This window comes from Moschus berezovskii, chromosome X (genome assembly GCF_049115385.1).
Source record: "Moschus berezovskii isolate FMDL1 chromosome X, NW_MosBer_1.0, whole genome shotgun sequence".
NCBI lineage: Eukaryota > Metazoa > Chordata > Mammalia > Artiodactyla > Moschidae > Moschus > Moschus berezovskii.
Window position 1 is genome coordinate 30,393,237 of NC_142488.1, and position 21,724 is coordinate 30,414,960.

At 36.3% G+C, this 21,724-nt stretch overlaps 1 protein-coding gene across 6 annotated transcripts in view; it reads right to left on the reverse strand.

Moving 5' to 3' along the window:
• DMD (dystrophin) overlaps positions 1-21,724 on the reverse strand; it is a 2,246,075-nt gene that overhangs the window by 1,446,233 nt on the left and 778,118 nt on the right. For all 6 annotated transcript variants that reach the window (XM_055393453.2, XM_055393450.2, XM_055393451.2 and 3 more), the window contains one exon: positions 4,376-4,521. In XM_055393453.2, the coding sequence (XP_055249428.2) occupies positions 4,376-4,521 (146 nt within the window). The remainder of the gene's footprint in view (positions 1-4,375; positions 4,522-21,724) is intronic.

Consider the following 21,724-nt stretch of genomic DNA (forward strand, 5'->3'; position numbering starts at 1 on the left):
TAAGTAAACTTAATTATAATCCTTTAGTAAGATAATTTCTAATCTTCATAGATAAAAATATAACTAAATAAGATTGATGTATGTGATAAGGCAACTCTGAATAAGTTAAATCATATAGATAGTTTACTCATGCCAGTTAATGGAAGTTTCTTATTCTTCAAAAGACATTGTTCTATTTTGTAGTATCACAGTGAAATTTTCAGATAATTTTGGGGAGAATTTACAAACTTCATTTCACATTTGTACTGTATAATCTATTCCACCCCTTATAATAGGATGCATATATTTAGGATTGCTCTAGTCAGTATTTATTTAAATGTTACTTTCTGGTTATAAACTAATAAAGGTTTAAGATTTTAAAATGGATAAAAATACCCATTACATACAACTGTTTTTAGATAAATTTCCAGGTATTTTTACTGAATAGCTGATCATATTTTATACTCACATATGCATAATTATGTAAAACACATAATCTTATGGTTGCATAATAATTATTTTGTGATATGTATTATTTTAAATTTATTTTTATTTTATTAAATTGTTACCCTTGATTATTTACACAATACATAGTATGCACATACATTTTGAGCTAAGCAATTCACTGTGAGCCTTTTCCCATGTCATTAAGTAATTTTCAAAAACATAGATTTTAATTGCTTCTGTAGTTATTTTAACCATTTTCATTGTTACTTGTATAAATTAATTTTAACTTTTCTACCCTTTTCAGTTCAGTTCAGTCACTCAGTCGTGTCCAACTCTTTGTGACCCCATGAATCACAGCACGCCAGGCCTCCCTGTCCATCACCAACTCACGGAGTTCACTCAAACTCATGTCTGTCGAGTCGGTGATGCCATCCAGCCATCTCATTCTCTGCCATCCCCTTCTCCTCCTGCCCCCAATCCCTCCCAGCATCAGAGTCTTCTCCATTGAGTCAACTCTTCGCATGAGGTGGCCAAAGTATTGGAGTTTCAGCTTTAGCATCAGTCCTTCCAATGAACACCCAGGACTGATCTCCTTTAGAATGGACTGGTTGGATCTCCTTGCAGTTCAAGGGACTCTCAAGAGTCTTCTCCAACACCACCAATTCTTCGGCACTCAGCTTTCTTTATAGTCCAACTCTCACATCCATACATGACCACGGGAAAAACCATAGCCTTGACTAGACGGATCTTTGTTGACAAAGTTATGTCTCTGCTTTTTAATATGCTGTCTAGGTTGGTCATAACTTTCCTTCCAAGGAGCAAGAGTCTTTTAATTTCATGGCTGCAATCACCATCCACAGTGATTTTGGAGCCCAGAAAATTAAAGTCAGCTACTGTTTCCACTGTTTCCCCATCTATTTGCTATGAAGTGATGGGACCGGATGCCATGATCTTAGTTTTCTGAATGTTGAGGTTTAAGCCAACTTTTTCACTCTCCTCTTTCACTTTCATCAAGAGGCTCTTTAGTTCTTACTCACTGTCTGCCATAAGGGGTGTCACCTGCATATCTGAGGTTATTGATATTTCTCCTGGCAATCTTGATCCCAACTTGTGCTTCTTCCAGCCTAGCATTCCTCATGATGTACTCTGCATAGAAGTTAAATAAGCAGGGTGACAATATACAGCCTTGACGTACTGCTTTTCCTATTTGGAACCAGTCTGTTGTTCCATGTCCAGTTCTAACTGTTGCTTCCTAACCTGTATACAGGTTTCTTAAAAGGCAGGTCAGGTGGTCTAGTATTCCCATCTCTTTCAGAATTTTCCACAGTTTATTGTGATCCACACAATCAAAGGCTTTGGCATAGTCAATAAAGCAGTAATGGATGTTTTTCTGGAACTCTCTTGCTTTTTTGATGATCCAGTGGATGTTGGCAATTTGATCTCTGGTTCCTCTGCCTTTTCTTAAACCAGCTTGAACCTCTGCATGTTCATGGTTCACATATTGCTGAAGCCTGGCTTGGAGAATTTTGATCATGACTTTACTAGCATGTCAGATGAGTGTAATTGTGCAGTAGTTTGAGCATTCTTTTGCATTGTCTTTTTTTGTGATTGGAATGAAAACTGACCTTTTCCAGTCTATTCTCTTAAATTATGTTTATAATCTAGTTATCTATATATCTATGTATTTAGATCTGGAAAGTTTTCCTTGGCAAAATTTTCATTCAATTTACATTCCCATCAGTAAGTGAAAATGTAGTTCATTGCTGCCACAACTGCAGTTGCTATGTGCTAAATCACTTCAGTCGTGTCTGACTCTTTGTGACACCCGGGACTGTAGCCCGCCAGGCTCCTCTGTCCATGGGATTCTCCAGGCAAGAATACTGGTGTGGATTGCCATTCCCTTATCCAGAGGATCTTCCCAACCCAGGGATCGAACCCGTATCTCTTATGTTTTATGCATTGGTAGGTGGATTTTATTCCACTAGTGCCACCTGGGAAGCCCCTTCACTTACTATAGCTTTCTCTTTTCTTTCTTACTTTTTTTTCTTCCTACTTAGTATGTAAAAGATAGTGTCTCATTTTGCCAATTTGTTCTACATCCTTACAATTTTTTTTTTTACTTATAGTTGATTTAAAATATTCAGGTGTTCAAAACTTTAACTTGTGTTAGTAGATGATACTTCATTTAAAGTTATAGAATATGGGCTCTATTCCCTGTGCTGCACAAGATATCTGTATATCTTATTTTACACATGATAGCGTGTACCTCTTTGGAGAAGGAAATGGCAACCCACTCCAGTGTTCTTGCCTGGAGAATCCCAGGGATGGCGGAGCCTGGTGGGCTGCCGTCTATGGGGTCGCACAGAGTTGGACACGACTGAAGCGACTTAGCAGCAGCAGCAGCAGAGTATACCTCTTAATCCCATACTCCCATTTTGCCCCTCTCTCTGGCAACCACTGGTATATTCATTATATCTGACTGTTTTCTCATATTCATTTATGTATTAATTCATTTTTTCAATTTCATATGTAAAAATGATATTCCATTTTGTAAATTTACACATCCTTTTCAATTTGAGTTATAATTTTTCATAGGAATAATAGTCATTATTTCTTTTTTTGGTGACTAACTGATTAATGACTTATTCAGACAAATGTTTTCCTTCTTTTGTTTTTCTTTAAGATTGGATCTGGTACTTTTACAACGTTGTGATCACTTCCACTGATTTTTGTGCTTCCCCATAATATATTTGTAAAGAGTTTTATTAAAATTTTCTATAAAATTTATACCTGTTAAAACGTTTTTGAATTTTTAATCTACGTAGTAGTTTGTTTTGGTATAACATTTGACACAAGGTTCTGACTTCATTGTTTTCAGTAAGTTAATAATTCATTTTCTCAATAATAGTTTTAATTTTCCCTTAATCACTGCTTTATGAATGGAAATATACTCTTCCATTCATCTGTGTACCATTTCTTATAAACTTAACCTACTCCCCTAATTGCTATACCTGTGTACTGCTATGTTTTTTACATTTATAGTTCTATTAAGTCACTCTCAAAGTAAATTTTAAAATTATTCCAGGTGTTGCAAGTAACAACATAAAAAGGAAAAAAGATTAAACAGTTATAGTTTGCTTTGTATTATAGTAGAGGAAATAGTTTAATTAGGATGATGTATACTGGGAAAAGTTTAAAGATTTCTTTGAAGAAAAACTTCTAAAATTTTTTTTTTTTAGTAAATAATATTCAATTCCCAAAACAGAACTCCTGATACAACAAAGTTAAAGTTTTAACTTGTTTTCTTAACTCAGAAAACGTGGACATATTATCTCAGCTCTTAAAATATAATACACAAATGTGTTGTAATGCCTTACAAAATAAAATGTGATTAGATATACACCACAGGTTTTTCAGAATTAGTAGGAAAGCATTCTAAAATCGCATACAAATTACATCTTTCATTTCCAATATTAGCATTTTATTTTATAATATAAAACTGTTAAAATACAGTTAATAGAACTCCAAAAACTAATTACAATATTACATCAAATGAGTTTAAATTAAAACTAATTTTAAAACTACATTAATTTTATCACTTTCTGGTTGGAAATATGAGCTATAAGTCAGCAAGCAAAGGGGAGGAAATAATACCAGAGCTTTTATCATGATCAAAATCTGTTTCTGAAAATACACACTAAGCAAGAAAGAATATATTTCATGAGCAGATCATATCATTGTCTTCAAAGACAGAATCTTTATCTTAAGGAGAGAGGCACAAATACATTAAATATTATGCTTTTACAGCCTTCATTTTTTCAGCTGGCCAACTGTCATACTTGCCAAGATTATTTTAATTCTAGTATTGTATTAAGGTTATAACAGTGTGACTGCTTGGTAGATGAGCAAGACTTGAGAGATGTATCAAGATTTTTAAAAAGTTACAGACCTGTAACTCCCCAAGTCTCTGCTCCATGATCTCGTATTCAGTGACAGTAACCTGAGGTATAGAGAGTTTGGTTTCTGACTGTTGGATCCATGTGAGGATGGTACTCATGGTCTCCTGATACCGCACGGTGGGTAAAGTGTCCAAAACTTTATCGAAAGGGAAAAAAACAGAGAAACATTTAACCATTTAAAATTTTGTCATTTGTCTAAGTTGCCAGAAAACTCAATCATATTAATTACAAATATTAACAAAATGTGAAAATCTGAAAATACAGAGTAGAATATGATTTTGACAGAAACTATGCACATTTAATCTTGCAAGATTTGCATAGTTAAATTAATGCTTTTTAAGGTAAGGAAATGGAGCAACAGAGTAACTTGTACAAAAATGGAGAAAGAAAGAGGCTGAGTAACTTGCCCAAGGTAACACAGATGATTGTTGGATAATCCGAGTTCATGCATATTTGACTTTGAAGGCTATCCTCTTTCTGTATTATTTGCCTTGGGGGAAAATACTACCATTATCTACAGCAGGTGATATTTTAAATTATATCATTTCATATCTTATCTTACTACAGAAACAATTTTTGTGTGCTCAGTGTGTGTCAGAAACCTTAATAATGATCACACATATTATGACTCTTAATTCTTACAATAAACCTCTGAGACATGCATTTTTATTCCATTTACATTTGAAGAAACCGAGGTTATAAAAGAAGGCCAACTGATTTGCTCACAGTCAAACATCTAGTAAGTGTCACAGCCAGGATTTTCAGCCAAGATTATTTAATTTTAAAGTCAAACCCACCAACAAACAATGCATTTTATCTAACACGTATATATATATGTATACACACATACATTCATTCCAATTATACATAAAATAAGGGAATAAAAGTATATTTGGGAAAGTATAATGTGTGCATTATATATAGTTATATATGCTCAAAATCTAAAATGCATATGTTTATATATACTACTTATTACTATATATTATTTTCTATTTTATACACACACCCATACAGATTATGTGACTAGTAGCTATACTGACCATGTTCAAGGTGGAGAATTTTGTTAGAAAACTGGAAATGATAAAAATGATTTTAAGTGGTTTAAGGAGGATAAAAAAGAAGTTATACTAAACATGCAAGAAGTGAAAAGAAACAAAACAGTGGATGGGTTTCAAAGAAGATTAGACAAAGCTAAACAGAGAATTAGTAAATCAGAAGATAGGCCAGAAATAAATTATATATACATATATGGAATGAAGCATGGAGGGAAAAAAGAATGGAAGATAAAGATAAGAGAATAAAACACATAGAAAAAAACAGCAAAATGACATAAATGTATTCCAAAATCACAGAGAGAGATGTGGGACAGGAGTCATATTTGAAGAGATAATGGCTGAGAATTTTCCTAAATAAAGCCACAGTGAAAAATACTATCTCAAATCACATCATTTGGCATTATTTAAACCATATTATTTTTAACAGATAGCTTATGGGTTTCATTTCCGTATACCAATTCCTTCTAAACTAAAGGAGAAGAATGTAGGAAAGTATTTTGCATGCTAATCAGTGGGGTTTTCAAATGGAAAGTACATTTTTAGAAAGTGTGTTAGAGAGGGATACTGAGAATTGTACTCAATGGACTTATATGTGTTTGTCAGTTCATGCCCAAATTTATTTTTAGAGGCCTTTGTCAATCTGAGCACTTTTAATTTCATACAGAAGGATGTCAAAAGGTCTCTGTGGTACTTTAGACCTCCCTGCTTTCTTTCATACAAATAATGTGTTTCTGTCTCTACTGATGAGATACATTTGAATGCTAGGTAAAGATTTATAAAAACAAAGATGACTCTCAGGAATAGTACTGAAGTAAAGGAGTACTTAGTTATGATGAAGCGAAGAGTTAGAAGGAGATGGATCTATGGGTAGAGATGCGAAGGAGGTATGTTGAATCGAACAGTGCTACCCTCCCTTGGGGCAGTGATTGGGAAACATTTATTGGAAGCGAGCCACGGGTAATATGCATGAGTTCCATTTTATCCAAATTATTAACATATGTAAGGAGAGAAAGATAAGTATATAAAGTATTGATGAAGATATTAGGATTAATTTTATTTGTAAAAGATCGACAGGTTCTTTTATGAACATCAAACAGAACTGCTTCTCCATCCTGTTTGTACAGAAACAGGCTGTGTAGCATGACAATTAGCAAGTCTGATTCTGCAGTTCAGTAAGCCTGTGCCTTGGAATTGGTTCTCCATTCACTAGCTTTGGCAAATTACTTAACATTGGAGCATCTTAGACTTCATTTTTAAAAACAGGGATGGAGATACTTTGGGGAGAATTAATGGAAGTCATTTATTATGCCTTCATTCAGCCAATATTTATTCAGTGCTCTGAGCACCAGGGAAGCAAGAAGTAAAAATTTTAAAAGCAAAGTCTTGGCTTTCATGATGCTCAAAATCTAATTGGTGAGTCAGGAAATTAACAAATCAAGAGACTGTAATGACTAATAGAAATAAATGGGGAAATCAGTAGAAATAAGTGAGGAAGATCCTTCTGGAAAATGCAATAAAAAGGAATTTAAGATAGAGAATTAGATATGAAAATCTTGGGGTAAATGAGGATTTACACAAGGGTTGGTGGGTAATCAACAGATTAGCAATGGAAGCCACTATCATCTTCAAGGTCAGAGAGACAAAGGGAGGAGGTGTGAGGCTGTGTCACAAGAAACCAATAATAGGAACCAGCCAGCAGGAGCTGAATTAACAGGGGGCTTCTCTTTGGGGATGCAGAGTCCTAGAGGTATACTGTTTCCAGAGGGGGCTAGAAATGGAGGATTCATTCTCAGTCAGTGAGGAGATGCACCCTTAAACAATGACGGGGGATAGAATATTGGAGATTCTCTCCTCTTCTCACCTTCAGTATCCTTCAAGTGTCTTCCACTGACTGAATCAAGCAGGCAGCCAATTTAAACGAAGAATCTTAGGAAGTGTAGTTTTCATGGGAAGGGCAGGGAATGACACTGAGAACAACAGACAAACGATCTCCCTTGAGATGATGGTGAGGGTGGGCATGGAGGGAGGGAAAGGAATTTGACAGGAGCAATCAAGTACATTGATGGTTTCAGCAATATTCCATTTCTTAAGTAGTTCAGTATGCAGTGCAGATTTCTATTTTTTCATTATTTGAAAAAAGCCTATATGTTTCAAAAACTCTCTGAATATAAGAAAAATATAGTTCTGTGAAAAATATCATTGGTAGCTTGATAGGGACTGCATTGAATGTATAAATTACTTTGGGTAGTATACTCATTTTTACAATATTTATTCTTCCAATTCACGAACACGGTATATTTCTCCATCTATTAGTGTCCTCTTTGATTACTTTCACTAGTGTTTTATAGTTTTCTATGTACAAGTCTTTTGTTTCCTTAGGATGAGATACCATTTCACACCAGTCAGAATGGCTGCTCTGCAAAAGTCTACATGCAATAAATGCTGGAGAGGGTGTGGAGAGAAGCGAACCCTCTTACACTGTTGGTGGGAATGCAAACTAGTACAGCCACTATGGAGAACAGTGTGGAGATTCCTCAAAAAACTGGAAATAGAACTGCCATATGACCCAGCAATCACACTCCTGGGCATACACACCGAGGAAACCAGAATTGAAAGAGACACATGTACCCCAATGTTCACTGCAGCACTGTTTATAATAGCCAGGACATGGAAGCAACCTAGATGTCCATCTGCAGACAAATGGATAAGAAAGCTTTGGTACATATACACAATGGAGTATTACTCAGCCATTAAAAAGAATGCATTTGAACTAGTTCTACTGAGGTGGATGAAACTGGAGCCTATTATACAGAGTGAAGTAAGCCAGAAAGAAAAACACCAATACAATATACTAATGCATATATATGGAATTTAGAAAGATGTAAATGATAACCCTGTATACGAGACAGCAAAAGAGACACAGATGTATAGAACAGTCTTTGGGACTCTGTGGGAGAGGGTGAGGGTGGGATGGTTTGGGAGAATGGCATTGAAACATGTATATTATCATATGTGAAACGAATCGCCAATTCAGGGTCGATGCATGTTACAGGATGCTCGGGGCTGGTGTGCGGGGATGAGCCAGAGGGAGGATAAGGGGAGGAGGGAGATGGGAGGGGGGTTCGGGAGGGGGAACTCATGTACACCTGGGGCGGATACATGTCAATGTATGGCAAAACCAACCAATATAATATTATAAAATAATTAGCCTCCAATAAAAATAGAATTAAAAAAATATATAAAATAAAATTAAAAAGGATAGAAAGTGACTAGATAGTGAATAAAAAGTCCTCTCCTTGGAAGTACCACTTGGCAACAGACTTAAAAGCACTGAAGGAGGGAGCCTTATGAATACAGAGAGGAAACGTTTCCAGGTAATATCAAGTCTCTGGAGGAGGAAATGGCAAACCACTCCAGTATTCTTGCCTGGAGAATCACATGGACAGAGGAGCCTGGCGAGCTACAGTCCATAGAGTTGGACACGACTGAAGTGACTTAGCACAATTACAAGCCTAACAGTCCAAAATGGAACACAGCAAGTGTAGCAAGAAAAAGTGAGCAAAGTAGAGTGTGGGGGGATATCAGGGCAGGGGAGTCGTTGGGAACTATGACCACAGAAGGCCTCTGTAGACCTTAATAAGATGCCACCGTTTATTCTAAATTTGTCTCTATATTTGCTTATTACTGCATCCATTGCTGGGTACATAGCATATTTGCTATTATTAGTAGCTAGAAGGGAGATGCAAGATAACAGGAAAGTGAAAGGGACACACTCAGGGCTAACCAGAAAACTGTAAGAGCTTAACACAAAGTTTTATCTATGTTAAAAATACTGAATAGAGACACTCATGGTCTTTCATTTGTGGGGAGGAGTAGTTTCTTCTGAACTAATTTTATATTTGAGAGAACAAGATACATAGCCAAACCAAAGATATTGCTCTGAAATAATTTACACACACACACAAAATGTACACACATGAACACATACTATGCAAGCATATGAATATTCTAACACACACACACACAGAGTGAATTTGAAAGTTTTTTCCCACTTTATCCTGCAAAGAGAGTTATGATCAGATCAAAAATCAAATCATAATAGATAAAGAATAAGGGAAATGGTATCAGAAAAGATAAAATTGTTTTGTTTAGGTTTATTTAAACAGCATTGTTTTAGTACTGGATAATACTAAAATCCCATCGATGGAGAAGCCTGGTAGGCTACAGTCCATGGGTCGCAGAGTTGGACATGACTGAGTGACTTCACTGATACTTAGTGGTCATTTAAAATATATATATGAGGCATATTTTATTATGTTACATAGGATATTAACTATGTATTTGGAAAAGTGTTTAGACTATACTGAGGATCGGTATAGTCTAAACACTTTTCCAAACACATAGTTAATATGCTGGAAAAGACTCTGATGCTGGGAAGGGTTGGGGGCAGGAGGAGAAGGGGACGACTGAGGATGAGATGGCTGGATGGCATCACCAACTCTGTGGACTTGAGTCTGAGTGAGCTCCGGGAGTTGGTGATGGACAGGGAGGCCTGGCGTGCTGTGATTTATGGGGTCGCGGAGAGTCGGACACAACTGAGTGACTGAACTGAACTGAACTGAACTGATATTATGTAATAGTAGTATCCTGGGGAAAGACTATAAGGGTAATTGTACCTACATTAAATGAGGAAATAAAGATTTTCAGATTTGTTAGCTTATTACCAAAGTGATATGTAGCATAGCACAATACAAGTAAAAAATGGTTATTTTATAATACTACAGATTGTCCAAACCTCAGTCAGCATCCACCTACATGTAATAGATCAAAGGAGGGAGGAAAGGAGATCAATCAATCGATCGATTGACAGATAGATAGATAAACAGACAAAATGCCATAAAGTGAAAAAAATCCATTATTTTTCAGCACAGAGCAGCACATAACAAAAATCTCTAAAATCCAGAAGAAGATGAACACTGAAACGTTCTAAATTATTAAATGATACATTTGATCAATCTTTCTTCTATTAACTAACAGAATTCTAGCTAGATGTTAGGAAATAACCACAACTTGGTATTAGTATTTTTTCTTTCTGTTAATTTAAACATATGTCAACAAAGCATGCATTATCTTGCATTATTCAATGAATAATTTACATCACACAAAGTCTCAGGTTCTCTTCAAAACCCTGATGAAGTACTCAATCCAGACCACCATTGCATGTGGCCTCTATATACCATGTTGCATGGATGGAAAATCTTATTCTGTATTCTGATTGGGGATATTTGGACACTTCTTTTCCTCACTATCTGCATCCTGAGTAAATGCCCTGGCTATTTCACAGGTGCAATGCTTTGAAGAGAACTAGAACTGAAAAGAGATCTAGCAAGTCCACAGTTTCTGAACTGCCTACCTCACTACCCCTGTATGGGTTCATAAACCAGGAAATCCTTACATCTGAAGAGCTGTGGGAATAGTTACCCAATGGGCTCCAATCTCACCTTCCAGTCCACTTCACTTCTAAGGGAAGCCTGATTTATCTTCCCCTTTTTAGCTTCCTTCTGATCTTTCAGTTTAATGAGAAGGGAAATATTTCAGTTTCTGAACTGTTGATCTTTTTCTGTATAACTGCTTCTGATCAGTATTCCGATGCAAGACGTCAAGTCCTCCCTCTGGGAGCTAAAGTAAACTCCCACTCTATTCTGAGAGAAGACAGGGTGACTTGTGGAAAGATCAAATGCCTTTGTTAGTATCTCAGAGGTAACTTATTTAGCTCAAGCAAAAACCCACACAAGGAAAGAGCCTTCCTAGTCTCTCCATGTGTACTTTTGCTTCCTTTCAATCTATCTTCGTTGCTCAGTGTCTGAAAATGCAAAACTGATGTATGATTTTATATCACAGCATAAAATCCATCAGCATGGTTTCCGTTTTCTCCTGTTAATGTCTGGAACCCTCTCCAAGGCTCTTAAGAGGCCCTTCTAGACTGTTGACCTCTCTAGGCTCACTTTGCATAACTCTTTCCTCTCTGTGCTCCATGGACACAGGACTTCTGTCATTCTTAGCTAGCCAGCACCTACTACCCTTAGTCTCACTAATTCCTTCTCATCTTTCAGCTTCTGTGTCCACCAGGTCATTCTCAAGGAAATCTCAGACCTTCCCAGCCTGGATAAGGTTTCTTTATTTAGTTTCAGAGGCCTGGCCTTAGACTTTTCCATCCAAACACGCATCTCAGATGTATAAAAATAGCCATCTGATTTTGTGATTAATGGCTGCATCTTTCCCAAGATTACAAGCGTTATAAGACCAAGGGACACATGGTTTTAGTTTAGTGACCTATCCCCAGTGACCAGTATCTTGCCATGCAAGGACTCAGTATTCATTGAACGAATGACTGCAGGTTAAAGAGTATAATCTTGAGCATAAAGACAGAATGCTTTGCCAGCAACAAAGAAAACCTGTGTTTGGTGAAGCATAGAATTTGAACATGAGATGAAAGAATTTACCTGGAGAATTCAGACTATTAATTTCCTCTAATTCCTATGGAGCCTTCTAAATTCTGAATAGCTCAAATGGACTTTCTTATTTATCTCTCTTATCCTTTCTCACTGCAATGGTTTCCAGATTACTAAGGCAGATGTTCTTTAATTCCAATGATTTTTCTTCTGGTACAATTCATTTCTAAATTTAAAATTTATTAGTCTGGCTAAAAATGAACAAACAGCAAAGAAAACATATAGTGGGCCTCATATTGTAAAGACAGAGAAAGAGAGGATGAGAAAATGCACACACACATGTTTTTGTTTTCTCCTGGAATTCTTTTGAAAAGGGAAAATATCATGATCTAAATTCTACCATTTTGAAATTGGATAAAGCAACACTTTTTATCACAGTCTAACCAGGAATGTTAGATTTCTATGGAAATATGAGCACCACTGCATGGAAAAAAAAAAGTCTCTCTCTCTGGCTCAGTGGTAGAGAATCCACCTGCCAATGCAGGAGTGTTGTGTTAGTCGCTCAGTCGTGTCTGACTCTTTGCAATCCCATGGACTGTAGCCTGTAAGGCTCCTCTGTCCATGGAATTTCAGAGGCACGAATACTGGAGCGGGTTGCCATTCCCTTCTCCAGAGGATCTTCCTGACCCAGGGATCAAACCTGGGTCTCCTACATTGCAAGCAGATTCTTTGCCATCTGAGCCACCAGGGAAGCCTTACACCCTCAGAAGGTGCTCAATATTTGCTGAATGGATGAATGTTCTAAGGAAAAAAGTACTTGCCCCAATCCCCAAACAGGTATAGTATATAAAATTCACAACATCATAATTTATAATTACAAAAATCAGAACCCACATGCCCAAAGAATAGCTATGCAAATTAGAAATTAATGACACCATAAAATGCTGCTGCTGCTGCTAAGTCACTTCAGTCGTGTCTGACTCTGTGTGACCCCATAGATGGAAGCTCACCAGGCTCCCCCATCCCTGGGATTCTCCAGGCAAGATAAAATGCTAAGTAGCCATTAAAACATTTAAAAATTACTGAGAATATTTATAAACCAAGTGAAGAAATAGGTGCAGGTTCAATCCCTGGGTTGGGAAGATCCCCTGGAGAAATAAATGGCAACCCACTCCAGTATTCCTGCCTGGGAAATCCCTTGGACAGAGGAGCTTGGTGGGCTACAGTCCATGGGGTCACAAAGTCAGACAAGACTCAGTGACTAAACAACAACTTCTCTCATATACATGAGAAATATCTGTGCATATTTAATATTTACTATATTACATATGATTTATTAATTCATTATTTCAAGTATTTATTTATTGATTGTCAATTATCTTTTAGCCTTTATAATACCTTTTACAGATGCAATAATGAGGACAAGAGAGTTCTTGAATTCATTAATTTCATATTTTACTCATGGATCCAGATACTATTCTAATATGTGAAAGTCAAAGTCGCTCAGTCATATCCAACTCTTTGCAACCCCATGGACTATACAATCCATGGAATTCTCCAGGCCAGAATACTGGAGTGGCTAGCCATTCCCTTCTCCAGGGGATCTTCCTGACGCAGGGATCAAACCCAGATCTCCCACATTGCAGGCAAATTCTTTACCATCTGAGCCACATGGAAGCTTCATATTTTACTCATGGAGCCAGATATTTTCTAATATAGTTTTGATCAAACTGTAATTAATTTTAGAAAAGAGAAATATATAGAGTATTATGACAGTGAATGAGAGGAACATCATATATAGATTGAGAGCTTATAAGTATTAACTTTTGAGGAAAGATATGAATGAATAAGAATTAGCTATGCTAGGGCTCCTGGGAGAACTATATACACAAGATCAGAAGTAGGAAAGCCTATGCTGTCTTCAGTACATGAGACAGCAATATGGAGTAAGAAGAATATAAGCATGAATGAGGCTGTGATTTGAGGCAGGCAATGTCCATATTATGCAGGGCCATTGAGGCACCTTTAAAGTAAGAGCAAATGTAATCCACTGAACATATTACACACGCAAAGTGAGATGGCTACATTTTCCTTCAGAAAGATAATTCTGGTTGAAATGTAGAATACAGGGTTCTCAGTACCAAGAATGAACATAGGGGAGATAATTTAGTGGTCCAGGCAAAAATCCATAGTAGTTTGGATTTATATGATGATAATAAATATGAAGTTTGGATGTGAGAGTTATTTAGGAGATAAAAAGCACAGACATGGAAATGGGAGAGGGAGTGGGTGGAGAACAGGGAATATCAAAGATGATTCTGAGTCTCCTGCTGGTGCAACTCCACAGGTATTGGTTCTTTCCTGTGATGTTAGAGGGACCAAGAAAGAAGTGGTTGTTGATTGCATAGCTGCCCACCAAGAACTTACCTTTCTGGAACCTACTGGGATGTCTAGATAAAAAAGGTTAAGCAAGTAGTGGGATATATGAATCTAGGACTTAGAGGCTAGGTCTGCAGATAAAATGTATGACTCAATTTATAAGATAAAATTAAAGCCACATATATTTTATTCATGTTTTCCTCCTAGATGTAAAAATGAATTAATTAGCCAGTATGATTTACCTTGTAGTAGCTGAACAGTGATTGTAAACCACACGGTTTATTTTAACAGTTATTATAAAACACATAGTTTATCTCATTTAAACTAGACATAATGGAGAATACTAGTGAAGGACTACTAATTCTGTTTCAGATTAAAGTGAAAAAAACAGTCTGGTGCAGAAGCTAGTTGCACCTGAGGGCAAATTTAGTATGAGCTGCTCTACCTACCAGTCAATGAGATGTGTGTGGATGTTGCCCCTGTGATTCCAATACAGTAGCAGAACTAGCCCTACCCAATCTAGAGAAATCCCAATCTTTCTTTTATGGATAGAAATAGAGCTAAAAACTCAACTGATACTTCTTGCTCTTTACTGAAAGTAATAAGACAATAACCATATCCAATTTAATAACCAACCATCCTAAAAATTCATAAGAGTTCTATTGGCATCATGTGGCCCAGCCCAGGCCCTGACTGGGTACTTAACATTTAGCTATATATTGCTTATAAATCATGCATCTTAAAGATTCTTATGACAGTTTCCACAATTCTATTTGCTAAAATGCCATTTAAAAATACAGATAACTTCTTAATGTTTTATGACTAAGGAAATATATCCTACAAAATTAAAGTTAATCCAAGTGATGGTAGTTTTGGAAGCATGTGTGTGGATTACTGGGAAAGTAAACATTAAGGGTTACCGTGTTGTATACCCTACCTATCCTGAAAGGTTAAAAAAAGTCCCATTGATCCCCAGTCCATCAGTACAGTCATGTGAAGGATGGTGATGACCAAGTACGATCAAACTGACATCTAAAAATGTCTTTTGTATTTTTTGTTTATAAACTCCTCTGTTTTATCCGATTGACTTAAAAGGGTGAGGGATTTCAGAGAATAGAAAGAAGAGGTGAGCAAAGGAGAGCCTAGACAAGGCAAGATTATTTCATTATTAAATTTAAAAAAAGAGCCATGTGTGGAACTAAATGCTGTATTTTCTGATACACACACGTCTGTGTCAAGGGGTAAAGAACTCTAACTGAGAAGCAAGGTAAACAGAGCTACTTTGAAAATTTAGATTTGTTTTCACAGTGTAAAACAGAGTAATCACAATAATGCTGAGAAGTCAGAACAGTAGGTTATATATGGAACTTTTCTGATAAAGAATCACAACTATATCTCCCACCAAAAAAATGTTAAAACTACTCAGAGAAAAGAAAGGTACTTAAATGTCACAGAAATGATGGAAGGGAGAGAAAGAATATAGAACTGTGCTGTCCAATAGAGTAGCCACTAGATACAGATGTCAAGTGAACACTTAAAATGTGTTTAGTCTAAATAGAGATGTTCTACAAGTGCAAAGAGACACCAGATTCTGAAACTTTAGCACAACAATAATGTAGAAATATCCCTATAATTTTAAATTTCTGTTTCTATGGCAAAATGATAATATTTGGATGTATCTGTTCAAGGAAAATGTGCAATTAATTCTTTCTTAATATGACTACTAGGAAATTTTAAATTACATATATGTCTTATATTTCTATTAGGCTATGCTTACATAGAAGATGGAGAAAGCAATCCATTTGGAGAGAGAAAGAGAATATTTATTAGCAGTCTGGAGAGTGACATCATTTAAAAACATTGACACTTCTGCTGTGAATATGAAATTGACTTCAATTTAAATTTTCCATCACTTATAAGTAGAAATTACTGATGACTTGTATGAGTTCTGTGTGTATGTGTAGAAGCTAACTGAACCAACAGCACTTCCTACTTCTTTGATATAGCTACTTTGGAAAAACTTTCACGTTGATGTTCTCTTTCTTTTTATTCCATATCAAATATACTCCAAGGTCTTCCCCATCCCTCATAGCTAAAAGAATGACAGAGAAACAACGTAACCAAGAAAAACCTTCTTGTGCAATTCCAAATCTTATTAAATGACATAAACCATGACATAGTACCAGCATTTCTTTAAACTGTCAACACTGGCAGAAGATGTTGAGAAAGAAAAGGGGACTCACGGTGTGATTAACATACTATTGATGTGAACCATCCTTGGGAAGGAGGTGTGAGGGGGGTTCAGGATGTGGAACACATGTACACCCATGGCTGATTCATGTCAATGTATGGCAAAAACCACTACAATATTGTAAAGTAATTAGCCTCCAATTAAAATAAATAAGTTAATTTTAAAAAAGACTTAGCAAAACAAGACATCACAAGTATGGAAACTTGAATTTCCAAAACCAACATGTAAGTTATTTAGTTTGATATCCAAGGTCTTTTGTGATTGGAATCCAATGAACTTTCAGCCTGAAGTCCCATCATCATAAATACTCTATTCATCGACCAAAACCTGTCACTAATGACAAGTCTTTGTACTTATGTCACTCCTTCTGCTAAAAGTTCCTGCCTCTCACACTTCATTCCCATGAAGGGTCCAAGAAGTGTTCTGACACGAGCAAAGCATATGGGTTTCTAGGAATTTTATACAAGATCACCTCAGAATTTTTTTTAAAGCCATGTCTCCAATGAATCGCCATCGTTATGGCACCACCCTTATGATGACACGACCCTTAGGGCAAATAGCAAAGAGGAACTAAGAGCCTCCATGAAGGTGAAAGAGGAAAGTAAAAAAGATGGCTTAAAACTCAACATTCAGAAAACGAAGATCATGGCATTTGGCCCCATCACTTCATGGCAAATAGTTGGGGAAACAGTGACAGACTGTTTTCTTGGGCTCAAAAATCACTGAAGATGATGACTGCAGCCATGAAATTAAAAGACGTTTGCTTCTTGGAAGAAAGCTATGACAAACCTAAATGGCGTATTAAAAAGCAGAGACATCACTTTGCCAACAAAGGTCTGTTTAGTCAAAGCTTTGGTTTTTCCAGTAGTCATGTATGGAAGTGAGAGTTGGACTATAAAGAAAGCTGAGCACCGAAGAATTGATACTTTTGAACTGTGGTGCTGTAGAACTCTTACGAGTCCCTTGGACTGCAAGGAAATCAAACCAGTGAATCCTCAAGGAAATCAATCCTGAATATTCATTGGAAAGACTGATGCTGAAGCTCCAATATTTTGGCCAACTGATGAGAAGAGCCAACTCATTAGAAAAGGCCCTGGTGCTGGGAAAGATGGAAGGCAGGAGGAAAAGGGGATGACAGAGGATGAGATGTTTGGATGGCATCACCGACTCAATGGGCATGAGTTTGAGCAAGCTCTGGGAGATGGTGAAGGACAGGGAAGCCTGGCATGCTGCAGTTCGTGGGGTCGCAAAGACTTGGACATGACTGAGTCACTGAACAACAACCAGTGAATCAACTGAAATCTGGATCTTTTCACAATCATTGCTCTAATAATCACCTGCTGAACAAATTATTCACTTTCTACTTCCATCAACAATTTTCCAAACAAGTCTGTGGGCTTGCCAGGTGGTGCTAGTGATAAAGAATCTGCCTGCCAATGCAGGAGACTTAAGAGATGCTAGTTGGATCCCTGGGTCAGGAAGGTCCCTCAGAGGAGGCATGGCAACCCTCTCCAGTATTCATACCTGGAGAATCCCATGGACATAAGAGCCTGGTGGGCTACATAGTGTCACAAAGAGTCAGAACAACTGAAGTAACTTGGCACGCACACACAACCAAGTCTGTGGTAAGTATAAATTCTGTATTACTGAAATATTTATTATGATATAAGGTAAGTATTTGTAGAGGGGGTTGCTCCATTTTCATTCTTATCCACTTTTTCTAATATTAGCCCTTCTGGTTCATCAAACCTATCTTTAAGAACTCCTGCTAAATAAGTGTTCAAAACATTTTTTATTTTTCATGCTCCATTGGCATTTAGCATATGTTCTCAAGATTCTCAAGGTCAGGGAGCAATTCCTGTATCTGATGGCATGAAGCACATATTAAGCTTAAATAAATCTGTCCATTATACATGCTGTTGGTGGTATTGATAAAGACAACAGTATGAAAACAAAAGGACCATTTACAAACAGCTTTTCTTTTCTTTTCTGAACTTGAAAAGCAAAGTGATACAGATTTTGTCTTCCAGAACAAAAGAATCCCTTTCCTATATATAAAAGTAAATAAGGTCAAGTTTCTGATCTGGAGCTGAAAGAGCTAACTCAGGTCAACCTTTATTTCCCTTCCCAATCTCTGCATCTTAACAGGGAGTAGTAGGGACTAACAACAGAGCTTGAAATTATGGCCATAGGGAGCACTTTTTGCTGGCCGTCCTAAACTTTTTTTTCCTATTATCTCCATAGGAAGCAAAAGTGATTCTCTGCAATTTTTGGTAAGAGTACTTCCTACTACACCTCCCCAGATGATCAGCACTTCAAGGGCTGCCTGCACTTTTCCTTTGTCTACTGAACCACAACTCTAGTCCAAGGTGATGCCTGTATGGCTACCATTTCCCCTGCCTACTTCTGCTCTGACCTTTTTTTGATCTTTCAAAAATGTGAGTCAGATTACTTAACTTCTTTAATTGAAATTCTTTTAGACATTTCAACACTTTTGAAATATAACCTGAACTTTTTACAGGAGCCTCTAGAACTCCATCCTGATTTTATCCTAATCTTTCCATGATTTGCTGGTTTCCTCCCTCCAGACCTCATTTCTGTCTTCTTGGACAGGTCAAACACTTCTCTACTTTGGGACATTTGTGTGTATTTCCATTTTTCCTAATATCCTTCCTATAACTCACTATACAGCTGGTTCCTGCATATCCTTGGGGTTTGACTCAAATGTCATCACCCCAGAATAATATTTTCCAAGTGATTATAATCTATGATAATATAATTTAGATATTCATTTGTTCACTATCTTTATTTCTATAAGCTCCATGAAGACATAAATCTCCCTCCTAAATTTCTCCACTAAATACTTCGTATCCATTATTTTCATGGCATACAACAAGTGTTCAAAACTATGTATTGAATTAGTGTTCATGGGATTTTCCAGGCAAGAACACTGGAATAGGTTTCTATTTCCTACTCCAGGGGATTTTCCTGACCCAGGGATAGAACCCACATCTCCTGTGTCTCCTGAATTGCAGGTTGATTCTTAAGTATCACACCATCCAGGAAACCCCAAAGTTTCAATTGTGCGAGAGTTAATTCTAGAGATCTGCTGTACAACACTGACTTATACTTAACACTCTATTTACACTTAAAAGTTTGTTAGGAGGGTAAATCTCGTGTTATGAGTTCTTGTCATTTTTTTTTTAAGAAAAAAAGAAAAAATATCGTGTCAGCAATCTAGGGTTAAAGAACAAAAGAACACACTTTTAAAGTTTTAGAAAATAAGAAAACACTTGCTTTGTTATAATTAATGTTGCCACTTCCCCAATGGCTGGTAAAAACCACCAAACAACAAAATGATAATTTCCTTGATATGAATTCCACCTCACAACTGAAAGGAGTTCAAAATATATTTCAAACTGTGTTTCCATATTTACATTTAAAAAGAACATTTAATTTCTTCTTTGTGATACTAATGGATTACCCTAACAAACTTTTTGCTATTTTCCAAACTCATCTAGGGTAGAAAATTATCTTTCTGGCTTGCAGTTTCTAGAAAAGGCTTTAGCAATTATTTGGGAGACAATGCTACCATTTCAATCTTCTAGCCTTAGGCAACCATTCATTTATTTCTGTCTCTTTAGATCTGCATAGTGTGGACATTTCCAACAAATGTAATCACATAATATATGGTCTTTGGTGAGAGGCTTCTTTCACTTAGCATAATGATAATGTTTTTAAGGAAACCATGCTGTAGAATGTATCAGTACTTCATTACTTTTCATTACTGAGTATTATTTCATTGTATGGATAATACTCAATTTATTTATTATCAGTTGATGGGCATATGGGTTGTTCCATTTTGAGGCTATCATGAATAATGCTGCTATTAATTGAGCATTAATATACTAATGCATTAATATATTCTCCAGTTCTTAAACCATTTCATATATACATCCTTTCCATTATTCAAGCTCTAATGGGTCACTTTTGACATGGGAATAATAAGTATATTCTCAAAGAGTTGCCTCTGAGGACTGATAAAGATGATTTATAAGATTATTGTTTATAGACTAAAACTTGCTATCAAATAGAACATATTTAACTTTTAATATTATTTTTCAAATCATTTTTGCCAGGTACCAACCACCAATTCTTCACACCAATTTTCACCATTCAAAGTACACTTAAAAAGTCAAGTTTTTCTTTAACTGTGAGAACAATAGTGAAGAAAAAGAAAGAGGGAATGAAAGTCAAGATGGATTTCCAGGTCTTTGTGGTAGCTCTTATTCGCTGAATACTTAATATGTTCAAAGCACCATGTAGTGATACAAGTAATGAGATTTACTCCCTGGTGTCAGTTTAGGGAAAACATACATATGGCAAATTCCTTGAAAATAATTATTAGTTAACAAACTTAACTGCAATATGACTTGACGTGGTGAATTTTTCACTCACCATTTTTATATGTGTACATAATACATATACATAAATCATGTAAATATGTATATAAATTACATAATCTATGTATAATATATGCAACTATAAATTGCATACACCATTTATAATAGTATTACATATACTACATATAAATTATATATAAATATAAATGGCATATAATTAATATATATAATCTGTGTTTGGAGAAGGCAATGGCAACCCACTCCAGTACTCTCGCCTGGAAAATCCCATGGACAGAAGAGCCTGGTAGGCTGCAGTCCACGGGGTTGCTAAGAGTCGGACACGACTGAGCGACTTCACTTTCACCTTTCACTTTCATGCATTGGAGAAGGAAATGGCAACCCACTCCAGTGTTCTTGCCTGGAGAATCCCAAGGACGGTGGAGCCTGGTGGGCTGCCGTCTATGGGGTACACAGAGTTGGACACAACTGAAGCGACTTAGCAGCAATCCGTATTTAATTAATGATTATTAAGGAATCAAAACAAGTTTTCCAAATAATTGTATCACAGTGCTAGAGATATTTTGGTTACTACAGTGGAAAGGGGAATATTTTATTCAGACAAAAATGGAGTGAAAATATTTGGCAGTTTTTTATAAACTATCACCATATATATGAAAGATAAAAAGAAGATATGATAATATAGATGAATATATTGATAGTTGTATACATCGAGGGTATATATTACTTTATATTTGTATTATAGTTTCATAATCCAATATGTTATCACACATCAACATTT